Source organism: Pangasianodon hypophthalmus, chromosome 11 (assembly GCF_027358585.1).
Source record: "Pangasianodon hypophthalmus isolate fPanHyp1 chromosome 11, fPanHyp1.pri, whole genome shotgun sequence".
NCBI lineage: Eukaryota > Metazoa > Chordata > Actinopteri > Siluriformes > Pangasiidae > Pangasianodon > Pangasianodon hypophthalmus.
This window is the reverse complement of record NC_069720.1, coordinates 4,518,664-4,540,874: the sequence shown is the minus strand read 5'-3', so window position 1 is coordinate 4,540,874 and position 22,211 is coordinate 4,518,664. Positions and strand designations below refer to the sequence as shown.

General features: G+C 37.0%; 2 protein-coding genes across 2 annotated transcripts; both read left to right on the top strand.

Moving 5' to 3' along the window:
* Positions 1-8,221: 8,221 nt before the first annotated feature.
* fgf19 (fibroblast growth factor 19) lies at positions 8,222-11,372 on the top strand. Its single transcript, XM_026930795.3, has 3 exons — positions 8,222-8,650; positions 8,995-9,098; positions 9,949-11,372. Exons 1-3 carry the CDS (start codon positions 8,464-8,466, stop codon positions 10,261-10,263), a joined length of 606 nt encoding a protein of 201 aa, XP_026786596.3. The 5' UTR covers positions 8,222-8,463; the 3' UTR covers positions 10,264-11,372.
* A 4,701-nt stretch (positions 11,373-16,073) lies between these two features.
* On the top strand, positions 16,074-21,413 carry lto1 (LTO1 maturation factor of ABCE1). The gene is made up of 5 exons (XM_026930851.3): positions 16,074-16,239; positions 18,179-18,284; positions 18,356-18,426; positions 18,544-18,661; positions 20,336-21,413. Exons 1-5 carry the CDS (start codon positions 16,175-16,177, stop codon positions 20,405-20,407), a joined length of 432 nt encoding a protein of 143 aa, XP_026786652.1. The 5' UTR covers positions 16,074-16,174; the 3' UTR covers positions 20,408-21,413.
* The last annotated feature ends 798 nt before the right edge of the window (positions 21,414-22,211 follow it).

Here is a 22,211-nt window from a genome sequence, read left to right as displayed (position 1 = left end):
GTATATGCATGTGTGTGTGCAGGTAATTTTTATTTGTTCTACTTTACACATTCAAAAACAACAGTTAATGTCGTTTAGAATTACTGATTTATATAATTGGAAAATCTTTTCAGTGAATGCCTTGTAATAGAAAATAGCAACAAGAATGTTGAAAAAGATTAACATAACTGGGGGATGGGCTGGACTCAACTGAAGCAAATCAGCCTCATGCATGAATTCAAATTCTCACACCTGGTCTGGGCCACAAGTAACCACCACCAAGCACCTGCTCCACCCTTGAACGGCATCGCCTGTGCTGCGCTGAATCCTATGCCTAACTCCTTAACACACTCTTATATAGACTTCCACTTAAAAATATCAAAAAATAATATACAGTGAGCAATCACAGAAGATACATATTATACATTCATTAGTTCACTAGTTATGTTGTTAACCTTTAATAAGCAACTGGATATAATCCAAAAGCATATAAAACAAATAAATATTTAAAAAATGAATAAAGCAACTATACATTGATTGTTAATATACAAATTATACAAAATCGCTAGGCGTAAAAATTGTGCATACTATTGGAATTGAAAACCCAAACTTTCAACTTGCGGGGAATTTCCTTGATTCTGATCTGTTCCATGTTTCATTTGTTTCATCTTGATAAAAATATTTTAAAAAGCAAAAAAAAAAGTAAAAAAAATCAATTGTTTTGCCTCTGTTAGAGCTCTGTTACCTGCACTTTATTAGGAAAACCTGTACAGCTGCACATTTACTCAATTATCCAAATAGCCAATCATGCGGCAGCAACGCAAGGCATTACGTCATGCAGATACATGTCAAAAGCTTCAGTTAATAACCATAGGTTCATCAAAACTGAACAGTTGAAGATTGGAAAAAGATCAGGCGACAAGCCTGTGCCCACTGTTCTCGGCCGACGGGAGTGGAACCCGATGTGATCTTCTGTTGTTGTAGCCCATCCACCTCATGGTTCAGTGTGTTGTGTGTTCTGAGATGCTTTTCTGCTTGCCACCGTTGTAAAGAGTGGTTTAACCATAGCCTTCCTGTCAGCTTAAAACAGTCTTAAGACCTTTCTCCTCTGACCTCTCTCATCAACAAAGCGTTTCTGCCCATAGAACTCGCACCATTCTGTGTAATCTCTTCGGGTGTTCAGTGTGAACATTATCTAAAGCTCTTGACCTGTATCTGCATGATTTTATTACATCGCACAGCTGACATATGATTGGCTGATCGGATAACTGCATAAATGAACAGATGTTCCTAATAAAAGGGATGGTGAGTGTATATTGGAATAACTGGAAACATTATAAGAACTGAATTAGATATACAGTTAATGTGATGGGATACTGGTTTAGATAATTGTGTCACAAAAACCACATTTCTACCTCTAGATTTCAAAACAACAAACATATCAGGAACAAATCAGAGAAAATAATTTTTGTAAACCTTTTTCCTTTACCATTTCCCTAAGCAAATAATTTAACACTTGAACCATGATATTGGATAATACGGTATTTGTACCATGAATTTTTCATAAGACCTCTAGTTTGCGCATATGTAATGTGGTATTGTTCAGACTGCAGCCACTGCTGTTCACAACGAGGTGTGTTTTTACATGTTGTTGCAGATGCAGAGAAGAGGGATACCGATGCCTCTGGCAGGACAGCCCAAGGGCTGTATTTAGAGTGTTTTTACCCTGCGTTCTCTTTGTAAGGCCAGCTGCGAGGTGTCTGTTTGGGACAGTCCAGATGTTTGCTCATAAAGACAAGGCACTTCAAATGGCTGTGAACATCCTAACCAGCTCATTCACTGTGAACTGTGCTTAGAGCTGTACACTGGGGCATTAGGACAGGGGAAACAACATGGAGCCTTTCCCTGTAATCATGCAGCTGGCTGTTGTAAGGGGTTGGAACAGGCCTGCCAGTCACTTTCCACATGACATCTCCAGGCAAGGAGGCCGAGCTCCGAAACTCCCAAATAGCTTCAATAGCACGGCTTTCCCTTGGGAACTTGAACTTGAACTTGGAGGTGACCTGGTCAACAAAAACACAGCCATCGATATAACTATAAAGCTTTGACTTTGTTGTTCAAAAGCTATTCTGCTAATGAGATAGTAAATACATTTTACAGTTTTCCTTTGCAGTTTTGGTTTGGAACACAGTGTTTCTCAAGAAAGATGCTCAAGAAAGGGAGTGGTTTTAGCTCAAACACAAACAAGTAAGTGCAAAAACACGATTCAATGCAAGACATTAAAAGAGCTAGGAGAGCAAATAAAGTACCCTGAATTTGGCAGTAATCCTGACAGCCATTAGCCTGGGCACTTTAAAGAGTGAGAGAGAGAGGCTTTCACGTGGTTTTAATCAAAGTAGCACCAACAAAGTCGATCACAGTACAACGAAGAACAAGAGACATCATAGTCAAAACACGTTTTGAGCTTCAAAGTGAATGCTGAGTGCCTGCATACACAGCCCTGATGAGGCATTGGTGGGGGAACACGCAAGCAAATCAGAGGCCTAATCAGTCCCTTAACAGCCTGCACAGACAGTCTGCTGAGTGTGCATGTGGGTCTAGTCAATGAGCACAATGAGACGTACAGCAGGATGAATAAGTGTGTATGGAATAGAAGAAACACTATTATACCTGGGGTTTTTTTGATCAGTGGATGTGAGGTTGTATGCCACTGTGATCTGACTGAGATTTCCACAAGAGGGCAACAGATAGACATTTGTTTGCTTACAAGGTGGCCTTAAAGCCATAGGCCACCTCTTGAACTTCTGAACTTCTTAGACCCTTTTAGAGCCATATGCACTGCTTTTTTGTGTCATTTATTAATATTAGTAGTATATTCTGCCATTAAATACAATAAGTGATTTTACAGTCCACAATTTGTCACATACCTTATACAAATTGTGTAAAATGTATCAGCAAATAGGAACTCATACTAGAAAACAAGATCATATTAGAGCAGCTTCAGCATTGCTCTACTGTCTGCCTGCCTGTTTCCTTTAAAATTGTTTATAAAATTTTATTACTTGTTTTTAAAGCTCTTATGCTATAGAACCTTCATACATCTCTGAATGTCTGATAAACAATGTTCCAAATAAAGGTTTATGATCACGTAGTGCTAAAAAAGAGTGGTAAAGCAGCCTTTTGTTTTTATGCACCAAAGGTCTGGAACACATTACCAATAAACACTGGTCAGGCTCCATCTATCACTGATTAAAAAACAGAAAGAAAAGAAAAAAAAAACAGCTAAAAGCTAAAGCATTTAACTAACTAATTATTTATATTACATTTACATTACTTTTTACATTACTATTTTTACACTTTTTATTATATATTTCTTATGTTTTGTACTGTTATTATTTTCTCAATTTTGTCACTGCTATTATATTATTTTAGTTTTAGCTACCTTTTCTTTCTTAATTTCTCTTTTTTTATATTATGGTACAAGGTTTTCACTGAGTAAAGCATTTGTGACATTACGTCATTACATTTTCAATTTTATATTGTACCTTACATTAGAACATTACAGATTATATATATATATATATATATATATATATATATATATATACATACATACATACATGCATATATATATATATATATATATATATATACATATAAGAACTCTAGAAGAACTGTGGCTGGTTCTGCAAGATAACATGCTCAGTAAAACTTAGCAGCTAATTTCCTTATAAAACTAATTTACTACTTTTTTAAAACAAAGGGTCGTCACACCAAATGTTGAGTTTATTTCATTTATTACTGTGTGCTGCTCTTTATAGTATTTTAATGTAGAAACATTTAATTTCATTATTTTTGAAGGCATCTTTGCATTGTATTGCCTTGATAATGTAGAAGTCATAAAATAAAAATCTATAACAAAGTTTGTACTAAAAAAAAAATAGGGTGCCTAAGACATTCATAACGTAACTATCCAGGCTTGAAATAAAATCTGACCATCAGTGCTAACCAGTGGGGCTGCTGAAATCCCAGTCTTATATGGAAAAAACCTGTCTGGCTTAAAAGGAGTTTGTCCTGTGTAAAAAGCAGTGTCTAAAAAATTTCATGAAATGTTTGACCCACAAATATCGACCCAAAAGTAAACATCCTGCATAACTGTTTATTTTAAAGATGATCTCTTGACATCACTATATCACTATGGTGTACTCTAATGCCCTGCAATGCTTGTGCAAGACCTCCATATGTATCCCAGCAGATATGTATCCCATAACGATACTGAGCAATGTGGCATACATACATTGTTCTCTTACTTGCCAGTTGGCATAATGGCACATTAGGACGCAACATAGACAGGAAATACACCCAACATAACCTTTGATCCAACAGAACATTATTGCACTATTGCACAATGGATTACAAATAGACAGATTGTACACCAAGGCCTCCATGTGATTGGAGAGGGCTAACATTTTTCATGAATGGACTGAGATCATGAGAAGGAAGAGGCTGAACAATGAAAGCAGTCCATATAAATATCTGAATAAATGCATTGAACTGCCTTTGTCTGCATTAGTAAGATTCTGCAATGACAGCATAGGTCAACAATGTGGCTGAGATAAGGTCAAGACACTTAGTATTTCAAACTAGCTGCAAAAATCAAGCTCCAAATAATGTATGATGTCACTGGTTGGTGAAATAATCAGCTGTTTTCAATGAAATAACTGATATTTCCTGCAAAGGAAATGACACAGCCTAGGGATCCTGAATGAATACAATGACTTAATACATCCCTTGGGAAAATCTCAGTGGTCAGTGAAATTTATGTTTGATAACCTAAATATACCATTATGCATTGGTGGAAATAGTACACCCTTAGAAATTTTTTAACCTGTAAGTGTTCTTTGGTTGTTCCTCTGGGGGAAGCCCAAAAGATTTTATGTAGAACCTTACAACAGAGTGTTACTCTAACAGATGGGATTCCACGTAGAAGCCTTTAAGGAGGCTTAGAACCCTTCCCTATCCATTGAAACCTTCACGAACCTTTGAGGTGTAGGTTAAAGTTTTTCCCTTGTGTTTGTAGAATGCTTGTTTGAGTTTGTAGAAGTGTTCAGGTTGTTCTTGTAAAGCAAACTTGTTCAAAAGACTCTTTCATTTCACTTCATATTCCAATACACATGGACACTGAAGGGACACAGGGGCTGGTGATGGGACACTTTACATCTGAAAACATCACCCAGTGGGCAGTGACTACATCAGATCAGTAGGTTCTGATAGTCCTAATGTAGGTCCTGCCCCAGGGGGAAAAATGTGTTTTGGAGGCAGAGGGCCTTGTTGATTTCTGACCACAGCAAACTTGTTGCTCTAATGCAAGAAGTTTGTTCTCTGATGGACAGAGGCACAATTGAAAATGTAAATCAAACATAACGGGTCCTACTCAACATACTTTCTTGTTCAAAACAAGAATGATGGTTTTCATCTAATTCTAGATTTGAGAGGATTAAACTAGATCTTAAAGACAATCCCTTTTTGGTAAGGTTGTCAGATGAGATTCAAGCAGGATTAGTTCATATCATTGGACTCTTTTTTTACAAGTTCCCATTGCTGCAGAACACAGCTTTCCAAAGGTTACATCTTCAGAGTAGAATAGTCATCATGGATGCTGAGTCACTACATCAGATCAGTGTGTCCTGATAGCAATGTCCAAGCGATAAAAACTTGGGCACAGGGTCTCGTCGACTTCAGACCCCAACAACCCAGCAACTATTGCTCTGATCCAAGAGATTTGTTCTCTCTTGGACAGCGATGCTATTGAAATGATAGACCTTGCAGCTCAAAACAAGGGGTTCTGTTGAATTTACTTTCTTGTTCAGAATAAGGACAGTAGTTTTTGCCCAATTATTTGTTATGGGGCAAAGGTGCTGCAGATGCACTTTTAAGGTAGTGCATACACCCAGGGGAGTGGCATCTAGGAGAGGTTTATCAAGATGCAACACATTGCCAATTGTGGTTCTCCTTAGCAGAGCTGGAAGGCAAGTTCTGCATGGTGTGCACACCATCGGGTCGATCTGGTACATTGCCTGATTCCCAAAATACTTTGCTCCAAGGACTGCTAGACAGTGACTAGTCCCCATCTATGCTAAAGGTATATGTAGCAGCCATCGCCGCATGTTAGAGGTGTGAAGCAGAACTGAAATCACAATTTGTTTTTTACTCACATGTAGGCAGGAGTGGTTGGTCAGATACAAAACTCATGGGTATAGAAAGGCCAGAGTGTCTGCTGGACAGGACAAGATTGGTCAGAATGTCTTTGAGAGCTGGTAGGAGTGGGAAAAAAACAGCCACATACACATCTACCTCACAACACAGAACTGTTGATGGCATCACTCTGGGGGCTTATAAACTTATTATGGCCTTTCTGAAAGGAGTGAGGTACCTATCCAGGTGGTAATACAGTCAACAGGCTAACTATTCATCTGTTATGGAGGAAAGACACAGACGCTCCCTTGTCTAAACAAAGACTGACCCACTGGCCCATTTAGTCCTAAGGTATGTATTTTTTTAAGTGGGAAGGTGCATATTGCACAGCCACATCACATTCTAGGGTTCCATCCTGAGCTCGGGAAAACTGTCTGTGCAGAGTTTCCATGCATGTTCTCCTCATGTCTGCATGCCACCCCCTTTGGGTTCTCCAGTTTCCACCCACCTCCCAAAACATACCAGTAGGTGGATTGGCTAAGATATATTTTATATATAAGATATATAGACATGGTGCCCTGTGATGGACTGGCATCCCATCCAGGTGTATTCCTCCATCAAGTCCAGTGTTCAAGAGATAAGGTCCAGATCTGCCATGGCCCTGATCAGGATAAAGTGGTTACTGAAATTAAGGTCCAGTTATGTGCCTTAAATAATTCTTCAAGGTACTCTCACATTTCTAATTGAAAGATACATATTACAGATATAAAACGTGTACTCTTGATAGTACTACTCCAATGCACAGTTTAGTACCTCCAACTCTGGAGAGTGTACTAGGGTAGCCTAATATTATTATAGAGCGCCATCTACCGGCTGTGACTTAGAATAACAGGTGATTGTTAATGGAGCTTCTGCTGAGTAGCCTGTTGCGTTTGATTGTATATTACCTAATAGAAACTATCTATAGAAGTTATATCATGATCATCATTACATAAAGGGCGGAATAACAACAAGGAATTAAAAGTAAAGGGCCCAGAATCTGTTTCAGCACCAGCAAATTCTGAGAAAGTAGACTGTAAAACTGAACGGTTTGGTCAGGAGGAATTTTCATGAATGGGAATGCTTTGGTGAGAGCAGGCTACTGTTTAACCTTGTGCAAACTAAACTCGCCGCACTACAGGTTCTGACAATTCATTAAAAAAAAGGGAGCGGAGTAAATAGCAGCCAGGGGAAAAGGGCGCACTATCTGTTTAAGATGACCTGCTGGTGCTGTGTGTCCACCAGATCCCATCCACTCATACACAGGCCTGTACTTTAGCCCTGCAGGGGGGAGGTCCTGCTTCACATTTGTGTGCAATGCTCATAGCAATCCATTTACCTGTCTTACAGCAGCCCATTTACCTGTACAGTTTCTTTCTTTCTGTCAAATCTATTCCATAAGTTTGTTTTTATAATTTTTTGGAATTAAAATCGTTTTTTATGAACAGATAGCATATAATTGCATATAATAGTGGTAACTCCTGGAAGTCATAGGTCAAGTTAATTTTATATATATATATATATATATATATATATATATATATATATATATATATATATATAATAGAATGTATATAATAGAGTATATAATAGAGTGTAATTTTGTGAAAATTATGAAAACAAAAGTCTGTGGATTAAATTAAAGATCATGCAGCCATACAGTTTATGTGTGTGTGTGTGTGTGTGTGTGTGTGTCGCACAAAGAAAGGAATATCTCAAGAAAACTGCTAACCTTAACCACAACCTTAAGTTACCTTATGTTACTCTTGTCTCTTTTAGATTTTTTTTTAAATAGAACTGCATCTTTTATTTAAAAAAAGAAGGTTTTGTTCACCTTTAAGGTTTCCATTTAAAGTTTAGTTACTGAGTTTATGGTTATGGTTAGAGTCAGGTGAAGGCATTGCACTGCTTAGCTGCATTGGAAGGTTCAAGGATAGCAAAACAAACATTTCTGCATATGCGTGTGTGTGTGTGTGTGTGTGTGTGTGTGTGTCTGCGCGCGCGCGCCAGAGCAGCCCAAACCCCACCATCTGTTGGATGTCCAGAAGGTGTGTTATGATCCCGTTCGCAGAAATTGCCAAAAGGGGGAAACGGCGGCTTATCGATTGAACTGATAAAGAGAAGCATTTAAGAGGCCAGATGTGCGAGGTCAAAACAAAAGAACACGACCGACTTGCACAAGCGAACAGTCACGCGCATCAAGCACCAGTCCTCGCGCCCTGGACCGCACATTAACAGGAATACCGAGACATGCTGCTCGTCGCTTTCCTCAGCGCGTGCTGGATCGGCGTCGCATTGGCCGACTCCGGACCACACCTGGCCAATGACTGGGGAGAGTCTGTCCGCCTGAGGCACCTGTACGCGGCAAGACCCGGTCTGCACCTGCAGATCAGCAAAGACGGGAAGATCGGAGGATCGCACGTGCAGAGCTCGCACAGTGAGTACCGGAGTTTTCCCCTGGACCAAGAAAAAAAAATGCACCCAGTCTATCTATTACAATTGCCTACACGTATAACTAACTCAACAGTATGCTAAAAAATCTTTTATTTGATTGATCATAGCATATAAATATAGCCATGATGCGCAAAATTCCCATTGCGCATCATGTTTAGATTTTAAGAATCCTGCTCCAGGGCGTATCTAGACATGCCAGAAATTGTAAGGGGGAAAAAATCATCTATAAATAATCTTGTCGTGGATTTAGAATAATTTTTAAACTTTCCCAGTGGTAGTGATTCAATCCCAGGTGCATAAATTAACAGTTTTTGTTTCCTTTTCCAGGTTTGGTGGAGATCCGCACCGTCGACACAGGCTGCGTGGTTATTAAAGGTGTCGCGAGCTCACAGTATCTCTGCATGGAAGCCAACGGCAAGCTATATGGCTCGGTCAGTCATTTATACAACTTGCATTTATTTCCAAAGCCTGTGTTTTGACTCATTTGTATCATTTAGGTTCTTGTTACACGTGCTTTAATACACATATCTGCATGCACATATTGATAATTCATTATAATGGGTCTAATTGTAAAATGGCAAATGAATCCTACATGCACATGCTGGCAATACACATGCACATGCTGGCAATACACATGCACATGCTGGTAATACCAATTATTTGCTTAGGGATTACAAATAATGTGATCTTGCAACGGATGTTTTCTGAGTTCATCAGAATTTACTTTCTAAAAGTTCATTCCTCCCATCATGCATGTAAATAATAAGCTTAGACATGATCAGTTTCCCTAGATTTACAGGGCTAACATGCTGGATTTGGTCTGAGGGATCTAAAAAAAAAGGCTCTAATCATGTTAGTGGATAATATAAAACAAAAGTATACACTATTAAACAAGTAAATCCAATTCAATTCAAATCAAATCCAAAACAAACTATTTTAACATCCCTAATTGGTCCAAATGCTTTGCAACCTTTAAAAGAATTTACCTGAACATGTAGCTGTAAGTGTACAGTTTGCGGAACTGTTTAAATTTATAAAGATGATATTATAAACTTGACTAAACATACTTTGTGACGTCATTTTAGCAACCTTTGTCCTGTGCTGGGTTTGCAAAGCTAAAAGCTGAATGAAACAGGACAGGAAAGCAACCTTGGCCCCTGTATGTGCACAGCAAACAGCCATCGAAGAACTTAAAGTGAACACACGACTGATACAAAATGAAATGCAGTTTACTGTATATGACTCTTATTGAGTGTTCATTTATTTTATTTCTCCCAATAGCACATCTATATAAAGGAGGACTGCTCTTTTCTTGAGCAAATTATGCCAGACGGCTACAATATCTACTTCTCAGGCAAACACGGGACCCTTGTGAGCTTGGGTGGTGGGAAGAACCGACGTCAAAACTCTCTTGCTCAGTTCCTGCCCTTGCTCAATACTCTGCCACAGGAGCCTACAGAGTACAACATGAGAAAAGTGCATTCGCCAGTTGACCCAGAACAGGATCTTTACTTAGGCGTACAAGCAGACAGCATGGAATCCTTTGGGAAGATCTCCCAGATTGTCATTCAAAGCCCAAGTTTCAACAAAAGATGAGTAGAGTTCAAAGTTTCCAAAGATGTGACTCAGTTCAATCTCTTATGCAGAGGCAAGAGGCTGAACGGAACCAGTCTGTTCTGAAAGCAGAGCCCAGATGAACAGACAGAACTTACAGACGTGGGGAAAGAGGAGGATCAGGTTTCCCAAAGATCATTCTTAACCCCTGGTTGCACGGGTGGATTACACAGAATACGCTTCAAAGTAGTAGTTCAATACTACTTCAAATGTTAGATCACTCCAAATGTTGAGGCCCAAAGAAATGTATGAGCAGCTTCTTAGTTTTATTTATTTCTGAAGATGATATTCACTGTTATGCCTAGTCTCTGTATCATATAGTGCTTTTTTTCTTTTTCTTTCTTTCTTTTTTTTTTTTTTACTGTGCACTTGTATCTAAATTGTAATCTTTTTAGACTGGATTTTATATTTCTTGTATTTATCCTAGGCTGGACTTTATGAACTACTTTTGTTAGACTCAAACATGTTTATTTCTTTTAAAGTCTGGTTTTATAATGAAACTTCAACGATTCTTATGAGAAAAGATTGTGAAGATTTAAAAGAATGCTAATCACACACTATTTGTCGTGGATAAAATAACATGGAAATAGTTAGGATCACACATCTATAAAATGTACAGTACATATGTGTCTGTCATATGAATCAATCAATAAAAACGTATAAGTGTAATGCAGGATGTTGATGATTAGTTTTGGATAAAACGAACCATAAATAAAAACGGCACATAAAAGTATGTATGGATTAATAATGAAATCTAATATCTTCCAACATATTATACTACTTACTCATACACTGGAAACGAATATGATGACATTCTTTTCAAATATCTTGGAGGGAGAACGAATCACAAGAGTTCACAATATGTACAAATGATCATACTATAGCACATAATACTGCATTATAATGTCAATGTCAGTGAATCTGCAAACATTTATGAATATTCTGACCTGTGTGATATGATTTTTTTTAAAGAAAGGGCTACAGTTTGACACAATTCTACACCATGGCGCTGTCTGTTTCACAAAATCTTTAATGAGTTCGTTCTCATTTGCCTACTGACATTTTGTGATAAGATGTTGACGCCAATACTTCTTTCAAAGTCAGAAATTTTTGTAACACCATGCACAGTACATAATTTTTAAATGATGTATTCCAGATTATATTGTATACATGGTGAATTGAGATATATTTAGGTATATTGGAAATATACGTTTTCCTTTTCTATGCTTTCTTGGCATTAATAAAACAAAATACCCCACACACACTCCGAAAATGTCTGAGCAAGTAAAAATATCTTTAGTATAGGCAAATTCAATTACGATTTCCCTTTATTAACATGTTATTAACATATGTTTAAACCTGTTTTTTAAACAAATATAAGATTGTTAAGCCTATTTCTAAATATTTTTACTCATATCAAGCTTGAGATTTTCTTATTCTGCTGCTTATTTTAAGCATTCGTTTCTAGAAAGATGGTTAATTATCTACCAATAAAAAAAGGATTTGAGCTCGAAATAAGTAAATATGTCCAGAAATAAGCTTAAATGTCTCTCATTTCTAATAATGAGAAATATCAATTAACTTTTCCTTTATTCAAGATATATTCACTTGATAAGATTTTTTTTGCAGTGCAAAAAAAAAAAAAAATAGATAGATAGATAGATAGATAGATAGTCTGAAATGACTATCTATAGAAAAAATGTTTCTATTATATCCTAGAGAAGTATAGTTTACCCCTTTTTTGTCAAAACTGACTGAAAACCATTTTAATGACAGAAATGTAGGACACATCTTCATTGGGTCAGGTCTTTACTTTCATGCTTAATGACACATTTAAAAATGAAATTTCTAGAACAGGAATTGAAAGTCATTAATATATTCTAAAATTGTATGAAGATAGTGAACTATTGTATGAAGATAGTAAAATCAATTCGATATTACAGTGTTGGCCTAAGTAACATTCTATAATTTGTTTCTTACAGCAATAGCAGCAATAAAATGTTTTATAGCTTAAATCTAAAATTTAGCACGAACAGGTTTAGAAAATTATTTCTAAATTTCAGTATGAACCGATTAAGTAAATATCACAGCGGAAATCAATTTCTTTCAACAGTGGCATAAAAAGGATAATAAAAAAAACTTTACATCAATCTCTAAAATTATGTGAACACTACGTAATATACAATGAATACAATTTATCATACATTTTATTTATTCATACCTTTGTCCATTAAATCTCTTCACTTTTCCTCATTTTGTTACTGTAGTACTTTGTATTATCTTATGTACTTATACAGTTGGGGTCATAAGTTTACATACGCCTTGCAGAATCTGCAAAATGTTAATAATTTCTTTTTTAAAAAATAAGAGGAATCATAAAAATTGCATTTTGTGTTTTATTTAGTACAGCCCTGAATAAGCTATTTCACATAACAGATATTTACAGATAGTCCACAAGACAAAATTATAACTGAATTTACACAAATGAACCAGTTCAAAAGTTTACATATGCTTGATTCTTAATACTGTGTGTTGTTAGCTGGATGATCAGTGACTGTTTTTATGTTTCGTGATAGTTGTTCATGAGGCCCTTGTTTGGCCTGAGCAGTTAAACTGCCCACTGTTCTTCAGAAAAATCCTCCAGGTCCTGCACATTATTTGGTTTTCCAGCATTTTCTGCATATTTGACCCCTTTCCAGTGGCAATATGATGTTACAATCTATCATTTCACACTGAGGACAATTGAGGGACTCGCGCACAACTGTTATAGTAGGTGGAAACATTCACTGATGCTCAGGAAGGCAACATGATACATTAAAAGCCATGGGGGGTGTAAAATTTTGAACAGGATGATTGGGGTAAACTGTTATTATTTTCTCTTCTTGGAAACATGTAAATATCTTATGTAGCTTCTGTACTAAATGAAAAAAATAAGATCTTTTAAGAAAATAATCATTTTTGCAGATTCTGCAAGGTGCATGCAAACTTGTGACCTCAACTGTATATGCACATTAAATACAGTATGTGTCGTTTATTATTCATGTCAAAAACTAGTCAAAGCATTTGTCAATTTTGCGTCAAGCTTTTTGGGGTCAGCTTCCTGTTTGATCTGCTTGACCACACCCCTTCATATGATGTTAAATTAATTAAATCATGTTACATATACATCGATCAGCCATAACATTAAAACCACATGCCTAATATTGTGTAGGTCCCTTGTGCCACCAAAACAGCTCTGACCCGTCGAGGCATGGACTCCACAAGACCTCTGAAGGTGTGCTGTGGTATCTGGCACCAAGACTTTAGCAGCAAATCTTTTAAGTCCTGTAAGTTGTGAGGTGGGGCCTCTATGGATTGGACTTCTTTGTCCAGTACATCCCACAAATGCTCAATCAGACTGAGATGTGGGGAATTTGGAGGCCAAGTCAACACCTTGAACCCTTTGTCATGTTCCTCAAACCATTCCTGAACAATTTTTGCAGTGTGTCAGGGTGCATTATCCTGCTGAAAGAGGCCACTGCTATTAGGGAATACTGCTGCCATGAAAGGGTGCAACAATGTTTAGATCCACTTTTGCTAGGTACTAACCACTGCATACCAGGAACACTCCACAAGACCTGCCGTTTTGGAGATGCTCTGACCCAGTCGTCTAGCCATCACATTCTGGCCCTTGTCAAAGTCACTCAGATCCTTATGCTTGCCCATTTTTCCTGCTTCCAACACGTCAACTTCGAGAATTGACTGTTCACTTGCTGCCTAATATATCCCACCCCTTGACAGGTGCCACTGTAATGAGATACAATGTTATTCACTTCACCTGTCAGTGGTTTTAATGTTATGGCTGACCAGTGGCTTCATCAGTCTCTCTGCAAGGGCTTAAGATAGGTTTTGACTTTCTTTTATCAGGCCAGAAAATAAAAGTTAAACTGTCCCAACACACCTGATGTCCCAATATACCTGAATTCATTATTATAATTATCATCAAAAATCACCAGAGCTTAAAAATAATTACATCTTCACATGATAATATGAGTTATATAGATCACTCTGCATGGACCTGTTATAACCAGTTACTATGTTTGGTGGTGTTATGGCTTCCTCTAGTGGTGACGTAGTCTAACTACATTTACATTAAATACATGGCTTTATTTTGAGATTATTTCAGGACTGCTGACCAAAGAAATAAAATAAAATAAAATAAATAATTAACATTGACAGTGTGGTTTGCTGCCTAATTGCAATTATGTTCGTTTGTTTGTTTTTGTGGTTAAAAATGTAAATACTGTATGTCAAATGTTCCTTTCATAAAATGCGAATTGGATCTTGTGAGCGCATTTTTTTTCATTATGAATTCTATCTTAAAACAGACATAGGGTAAATGTCATAAAAAACCCATTTACAGAATATGATCTTTCATGATACATGATATCTGGCTATTACTGCAATCCAAATGCTCAATATTTAGTTTATAAGTTGTTAAACCTTTACAGAATACATTTCGTGTCACTGTAAAAGCAGAATGAAATTAAGCTTTGGAGTCGATTCTACAATCCTGGGCAAAAAAAATAAATAAAATAAAATAAAATAATAATAATAAAATAAATAATAATAAAATAAATAATAATAACAATAATAATAACTAACTAACTAAATAAATAAAAATAAAAATATTCAACTTTTAATGATCTTAACAAATCACTGGTCAGAAAATGAGCAAGAATGAAACAAGTGCACTCCTGAGAGCTCCTGTGCCACTATGTGCGGGTTTGCTTTTGCTGCAGTGAACTGTTAAAAAGCTAGAAACAGGGAGATTTACTTATATAGTCTTCTTGTACACTAACATGTCTGAATGTACAAAATTTTCCAAAAATATTTTCTGGGATTTTTTTTCCTTAAAAGATTAGTCATTATATGGTTATCTGCCACACCTGATGCAGCCCATCGAGGGCCACAAAGCTTAAACATTTAGAGAAATCAAAGGGAAAAGCTCTTCCATACTAAGTTCCTTTATGTATCTGTTTAATTCTTGCTAATTTCTTAAAAATGATTTGTTGTTACGACCATTAAAAGCTTAATATTTTGCCATTTTGGGCTTGGGCCAAATGGGCCAAAATTTTTTTGGTTGATTTGATGCAGAGTGATTGGAGATTCCGGTGTCACTGTTATTGTGCTTTTCTAGTGAAAAAGTCTACTGACTTTATAGAGGTTTGTTTAAATGGAAATCATTTAGTTTTAATAAATTCATTTACTGTACTAGCTCTTCACACATTTTTTTGTTGTATTAAACCTAAAAAATAATTGCTTGATAAGTGCTTGTTAAAGAAATTACATCAAATAGGCCTACGCTTGTGAAGATAAACATTTTTTCATTGCATATTAATAATTAACAAAACAGTTCAAATAACATCTTGTGTCCCTAAGAAACAGTTAAGATGAAGTTAATAAAGGTGTCAATCATACAGTCAAAAGTAAAAGTTTATTGTTTTCTTAATTAATATTGTACTCTATACTTTACAGCACATCATGTAAATCTAGAATATTTTTTTGCATGGAATCGACTCTTGGAATCGACTCCATCTGTATCAACTTCGGGAGTAGGAATCGATTCTGAGTCGACTCCTGAATTTCAGGCACTAAACAACCCTACAATGTACATGTGCAATTTAGAAATATTTATTAGGCCACAGCTTGTAACTTACACTAAGACTGTTTAAGTCATATTATCTACATTACGGTAAATGTATTCGCTCCGCTCCAGAAGGTGGCGATAATCACTAACTGTTGTGAGCCTGAGGAAGAAGTCGTCCTTCCGGAAGCCAGTAGCGTGTTTACTTTATATGTGCAGTTTCTAAGTAAAATATCAGGATAAATACTATATTTCTGTTTTATTAAAATGGCAGGTTTTTCGCATAATGTTTCAGACGACTTGTTCGACTCAATTATAATGGCAGACGACAGGTAAAAAAACTATATTACATTTTTCTAACTAGCTACCGAGCTAACGGTGTTTTGCTAATACTTTGAATCAGTAAGAGATTTCTCGACGTTTCTACAGTACAGTTTAATTAGCAGACAACATGTTGGTTTCAACAGTTAGTGTCCCATATTTTTAGCCCGCTAGCTGTGTGGTAAAATTTCCTTAAAATTGAGAAACAAATGTCTCTTAGCTCGTCGTATCAGATTTACTGCTGCTGTTTAAGCATCCGTTAAATAGCTTAATGAGTCATTTGGCTTATTAGACTCACCGGAACTGATTTAAACACCTGAATTAAATAAGCTCCAAACCCTGATCCTAACCCTAACTATAACCCTAACTATAACCCTAACCATAATCCTAACTATAACTATAACCCTAACCCTAACCATAATCCTAACTATAACCCTAACTGTAACCTTAACCTGAACAGATTTAAACACCCTACTCAAATAAACTGCAAACCCTAACTGTACTCCTAACCCTAACTATAACTATAGCCCTAACTATAACCCACCTGAATTAAATAAGCCCTGAGCCCTAACCCTAATTATAATCCTAACTATAATCCTAACGCTAACTGTAACCATAACTATAACACTAACTATAACACTAACCTGATTTAATCACCTGACTCAAATAAGCTGCAAACCCTAACTATAACCCTAACTATAATCCTAACTATAACCCTAACCCTAACCTGAACTGATTTAAACACCAGAATCAAATAAGCCACAAACCCTAACCCTAACTCTAACCCTAATCCTAACCATAACCGTAACCATAACCCCTAATTATAACTTTTCTTTTTCTTCTAAAACTACTCATATCTTTTCCTTTCCCTCTGTACCTAGGAAGAATAGTGTGCAGGGGCCAAGAGTATTGTAACTTTGGTTGGTCCACCTTGAACTTGAGAAAGAAGTGAGCAGGCAGAAAAGAGTAGTGTTATCTCATTTCATCCCCTGCCCCCTGGTTTTTCTCCTCTGTTTTTTTTTTTTTTAAAGGAGAGGAGAGTTCTAATCGGTGAGCCCGTGCATTAAAAGGAAAAAGTCTTCCTGTTTTGAGATCAGTATTTGAATAGTATTTGAATGGTATTTGAACAGACCCATGATTTAAGAACTTTATTTAGTTTTTTATTTCTAAAAAAAAATCTTTACTTTTTTCTATAGCTCTATTTTATGGAGTTAGATAATAGTTTATTCTAATATAGGTTTATATAAATCGTTTTAGGTTTATATATCTATTTTTTTTTTATTTTGTTGGTATATTAAAAAGTATTTAGTAATTAGTTATAGTGACTTTTATTTTAAAGAAATTAAAAAAAAAAATCCTAACTCTAACCGTAAGTCTAACCCTAGACTCTGTGTGCTAATGGTTTGTCTACTTTTCCCTGGTAATTTCCTTGTCTCAGGAATCTCATTTTTACCTCTTTTTTTTTCTGGAACCAAAGCTTATCCCGGGAACACCGGGTGTTGGTCAGGAATGCGCATCCTGGATGGGACACCAGTCCATCCCAGGGCACCATTCACACACACACACACACACACATTCACACCTGAGGCAATTTAATGTAGGGTATGTTATACAATACAGGCATGTTTTTGGGAGGTGGGAGGAAACTGGAGAACCTGAAGGAAATCCACATGGGGAGAAATTGCAAAGAAACTCCACGCAGACTGTAACCTGAGCTCAGGATCGAACCAGGAACCCTGGAACTGTGAGGTGGCAATGCTACCCGCTGCACCACCAACAAAAAATATACTGTATATTGCAAGGCTCGCACCAACCCCGATCAATTTTCTGTGACCTCAGTAACATTGTACTTGTTTAGGACTCTGATCAAGGTTAAATCACATTGTCATTGATTAATACAGTAAAGCACATAACTCCAAGGAGTGCACATTTTTTTTCTCATGGCTGCAGGTTCCATGTAGATGGATACCATGAAGGATTTGAGGAAGGAATGCAGCAGGGATTGATCGAGGGCAGAAACCACGGCATGCTTCACGGTGCCAAACTCTCAGCTGAGGTACTCGTAATTACATCACACGCCACGACTTGTGCTTTTCCATGTTTTTAAACTGATGTCCGTCATTTTAGGTTTCTTTTTATCATGGCTTTGCACTCACATGGAAATGTCTTCTACAAAACACTGAAGATGTTAAAGCAAGGTAGGCTGTTTGGGATTTGCATGGAAATATCTTCACCTCCATTTAGGCCAGGTCAGATTTCTGTGTGTCCTGTACATTTGTGGAATAAAGACATTCTGAGTGTGATTGTTTTCCCAGAAAACGACTGAAAGCTGTTGAGTCATTGAATGCAATGATCCAGAAGTTTCCGTATGAAGACCCACAGTATGAGAACCTCCAGGAACACATGGAAAGAGTGAGAGCCAAGTTTAGACAGGTAGAGGCGTTTCTGTTTTTTAATGATGCACATGGGTGGACAAATCACTAGCCTGGGTGCGTGGGACAAGTGGATAACGTATCTGGACTATTTTTTATTCACAGTTGGCCGCAGATATTATATCAGTAAGCCTTTTTTTTCCCTTACTACTTTATATTAACTTTTCCATAGAGAACCTTTTAATTAAAAATCATGTGAAATTTCAGTTAAATGCAGCATGCGCCAATTCTCTGTGCTCAGTGCTACTCTTTTCCAAATCCCAGCACCTGCTGCACTGCATGTACAAAGTGGCGATGTAATCTCGCTGTTAGAAACTATTTTGGCTAGGCATTTTAATTAGCTTGAACATATGCTAGACAACGGTCCTCATTTATCAAGCTGAATATGAACGGATTTATTCGTAAATCGCTCCTACGAGCATTTACACAAGAAATTCGGTATTAATGAAAATCTCGTAATTTTGGAGTAACGTTCGTATCCCACTCATGCTCCTGAGTGTGTGTAAATTTACGCATAAGAAGACTAACTAATTGGCTTCAAGTCATATAAATCGTGATGAGTTATTACACTTTTATATATAGGTTACACTTTCAGGCCGAGAGTCGCTTTGAATAAAAACAAAAACAACAAACAGTTAATCATAGCGGTTTCTCTGTGTCATGTGCACAGTCACCTGGGTACAGATCTATTTTTTCCCTCCCTTTTCATGTCAAACTATTTTCTTTTCACCTAATTATTTCACTTCTAATTCTCTTTTTCCATAATTTGGCTCCAGACTTTGGCCTTTCAGATGTTACGCTGTTACATAACATTTTTTATTGGTATAGACATGTGTCAAAATAATATCCACTTCTACCACTGAGAAAGTTTATTTCAGCTGTGTGAGTGTTGCCTTTTAAGGAGTTTTATATCTGTAACCAAATGCAAATCAGCTGTGCTGTTCATTCGCCTGGTAATTTACGGGTGATTGGCATTCATCAACATTACTACACGAGTTTGAAGAAAATCAGCGTTTCCGAAACTTTTGTAAATCGGGCGGAAATGTTTAGTTCGGTTCGGCTTACGCAAACATTTACACTCAACTTTACTAAAAGAGTGATAAATACAGCCCACTGTTTCCAGAATTGGGAATAAGTACAGGTGAGGAAACAGTGACTCAGTAAAATACAGCACAAAAACTGTTATATATAGCTCTAATGCTAACACAGCAACACAGTCACCACACATTTCATCACTTCATCAAGCAAAAATGATGCTAGACAGACTCTAATAACGTCTTTATGTGCGACGAGAAAACACCACAGCTCAGAGTATTCCCGAAATGTTAGCCAAAGACTTTTTCTACAAATAAGATCCTTCATCACCAGAGAAATTGTCAGGATAGTAGAAGGAGTCTATGACTACATAAAGTCGCCCCTCATAGGGATTCAGGTTTTCCATTTTCCATAGTCTGTATATAATTAGCTTGTCATATTTGTGAGTTAAATTGCATTTTTAGCCTAGTTAACTGGAACTCTGGGCACATTGCAGCTTTGACTTGCTCGGAGGCTAGCTATTGAATTTATGATTTGTCCACCCCTGGATGGAATATTGTATATGATGTTAACATTGGGTGAACTAGAACAATACAGAATATGTGCATTTGCGCAATTATAACATTTCTCTGTGCCATAGGTGTGTTCTTTACTCAGCGTGGCTGCAGACTTCCGTGAGTATGTTTCTGGATCAGAAGGAATGTCATTCTGAAACACTACAGAGGCGAACCCTGCTCTGAGGCGTCCTCCTGCAGTGTACATCACGAGACAACTTCGACTCACAGCCAGCCGAAAAGAGAAGCGAGACACGGTGCAGTTGTGCTGTATATGCAGAGTCAAGGCTTGAGAAGTGAACAGTGGGAATGTTTTTTGGTAAATAATGCTGTGGTGTTAAAGGTCGATGCTTCCTTGTGACCTCATACAGTAAATATGCCAGGAAATGAGTCAGACGATGACTCTTAGGATCTTGGGTTAGTCCTTTTGAGAAGGTGAGTATGTGCTGATCTGTGATCAGTTACTGGTTGACTTTGGCTTTCTGCTTGAATTGGTGTGTGAACACCATCTGGTGGTGAAGGTGGAGAAAACAGAGCCACCAGCAGACATGCTTATGTTAATGGATGCACATCTCCATCTGCTGGAGCAAATCAGAACTAGATTATTAACAGTTTTATTTTACAGAATCAACACCTATTATACAGCATTTCAACAATATTGCCCTCAGAATTGAGATTTTTCTTAATAGAATTACACAAAAATGTTTGTGAACATTTGAAGTGTCTTGCGTATTATTAACAAAATAAATAAATTAATATAATGATCAGAAGTGTGGGATATCCAAGAAGGGATTTTGGGTAAGATTGCCAGTTTTGCATGTATCGTTACACTAAGCAAGACGCTTTGATGATGTAATAATTTAATAACTGCATAATTAAGGAACAAAAGATGATAGGGCGTGCTGTTATAGGAAAATAATAATCAGCAGGGTGGTGCGATGTTAGCACATCTTGAAGTGTTTTATTTCTGTTAAACAACATCAATTTGCCAACACTCAAAATATTTTATTTATTACAGAACATCATGTCATACTATATATCCATTTGTAGTTACCTTTAAAGTTGTGGAATGCCCACAAAACAAGTTAGCTCCTGTTGTCAATTAGATTATGAACCTCTCTAATCAAGAAAAAAAAAAAACAATTTTGTCGTGTTACTGAGAAACTGCAAAATCGTAAACTCCTGAAGATCTTCCCATGTTGAAAAACCTAAAGTTACAGCTTTATCTCGGACTGTTCCAAAGCGCTGACACTGGAGACTCCTTCCAAAAATGCTAAAGAAACATCTCCTTACAGAAAGCTTCACCATTTCAACTGTTTATGTAGCACTACTGTTACACAAGCTCCTGTGTGAGCTGTTACTATAGAAAGGATAACGTATTAGAACAAGCGCATTAAGATAAACTTGTGATTTGAATTGCAGCCGGCACTACTGTCATAGCTGCTGTTATCGGAAATTAATCAACACCTTCTGCTCAATCAAATTTGAGTATTCGACACTGCTACGGTTTAAATATATTTAACTGATTACAAAATAACATCATTCTTAAAATTTTAATTCAGTGTGTAATCTGTATACACATTGCCATTTGGCATTAATCCAGTTTTGCGCATCTGGTAAATCCTTTGTGTGTCTCCCAAATTAGTTTGCTGTAGTTCTGTGCTTTGTGAGGTTTTGCAATAAAGGACTGAACCTCGTATACTCTGGAATAATATTTTTAATTTCTTTGAGAATTTGCCTTCTCTCCTCGTCCTTTGTTGAAGAACGCTGCCATAAAAGCTTCAAAGGTGTCTTGGATTTCAGTAGAAGTGCCGCCACACTGGATCATTAGTTACCTCCTTTCCCCCCAGAGAACGAGTGTGATTTTTATCATGCGAATGCTTACACCTGCTCTTGGCCTAAATCCCGGTTACCTTTTGTTAGTTTTGGTTAACCAACCCCGGGCCCCATGAAATTCCTCCG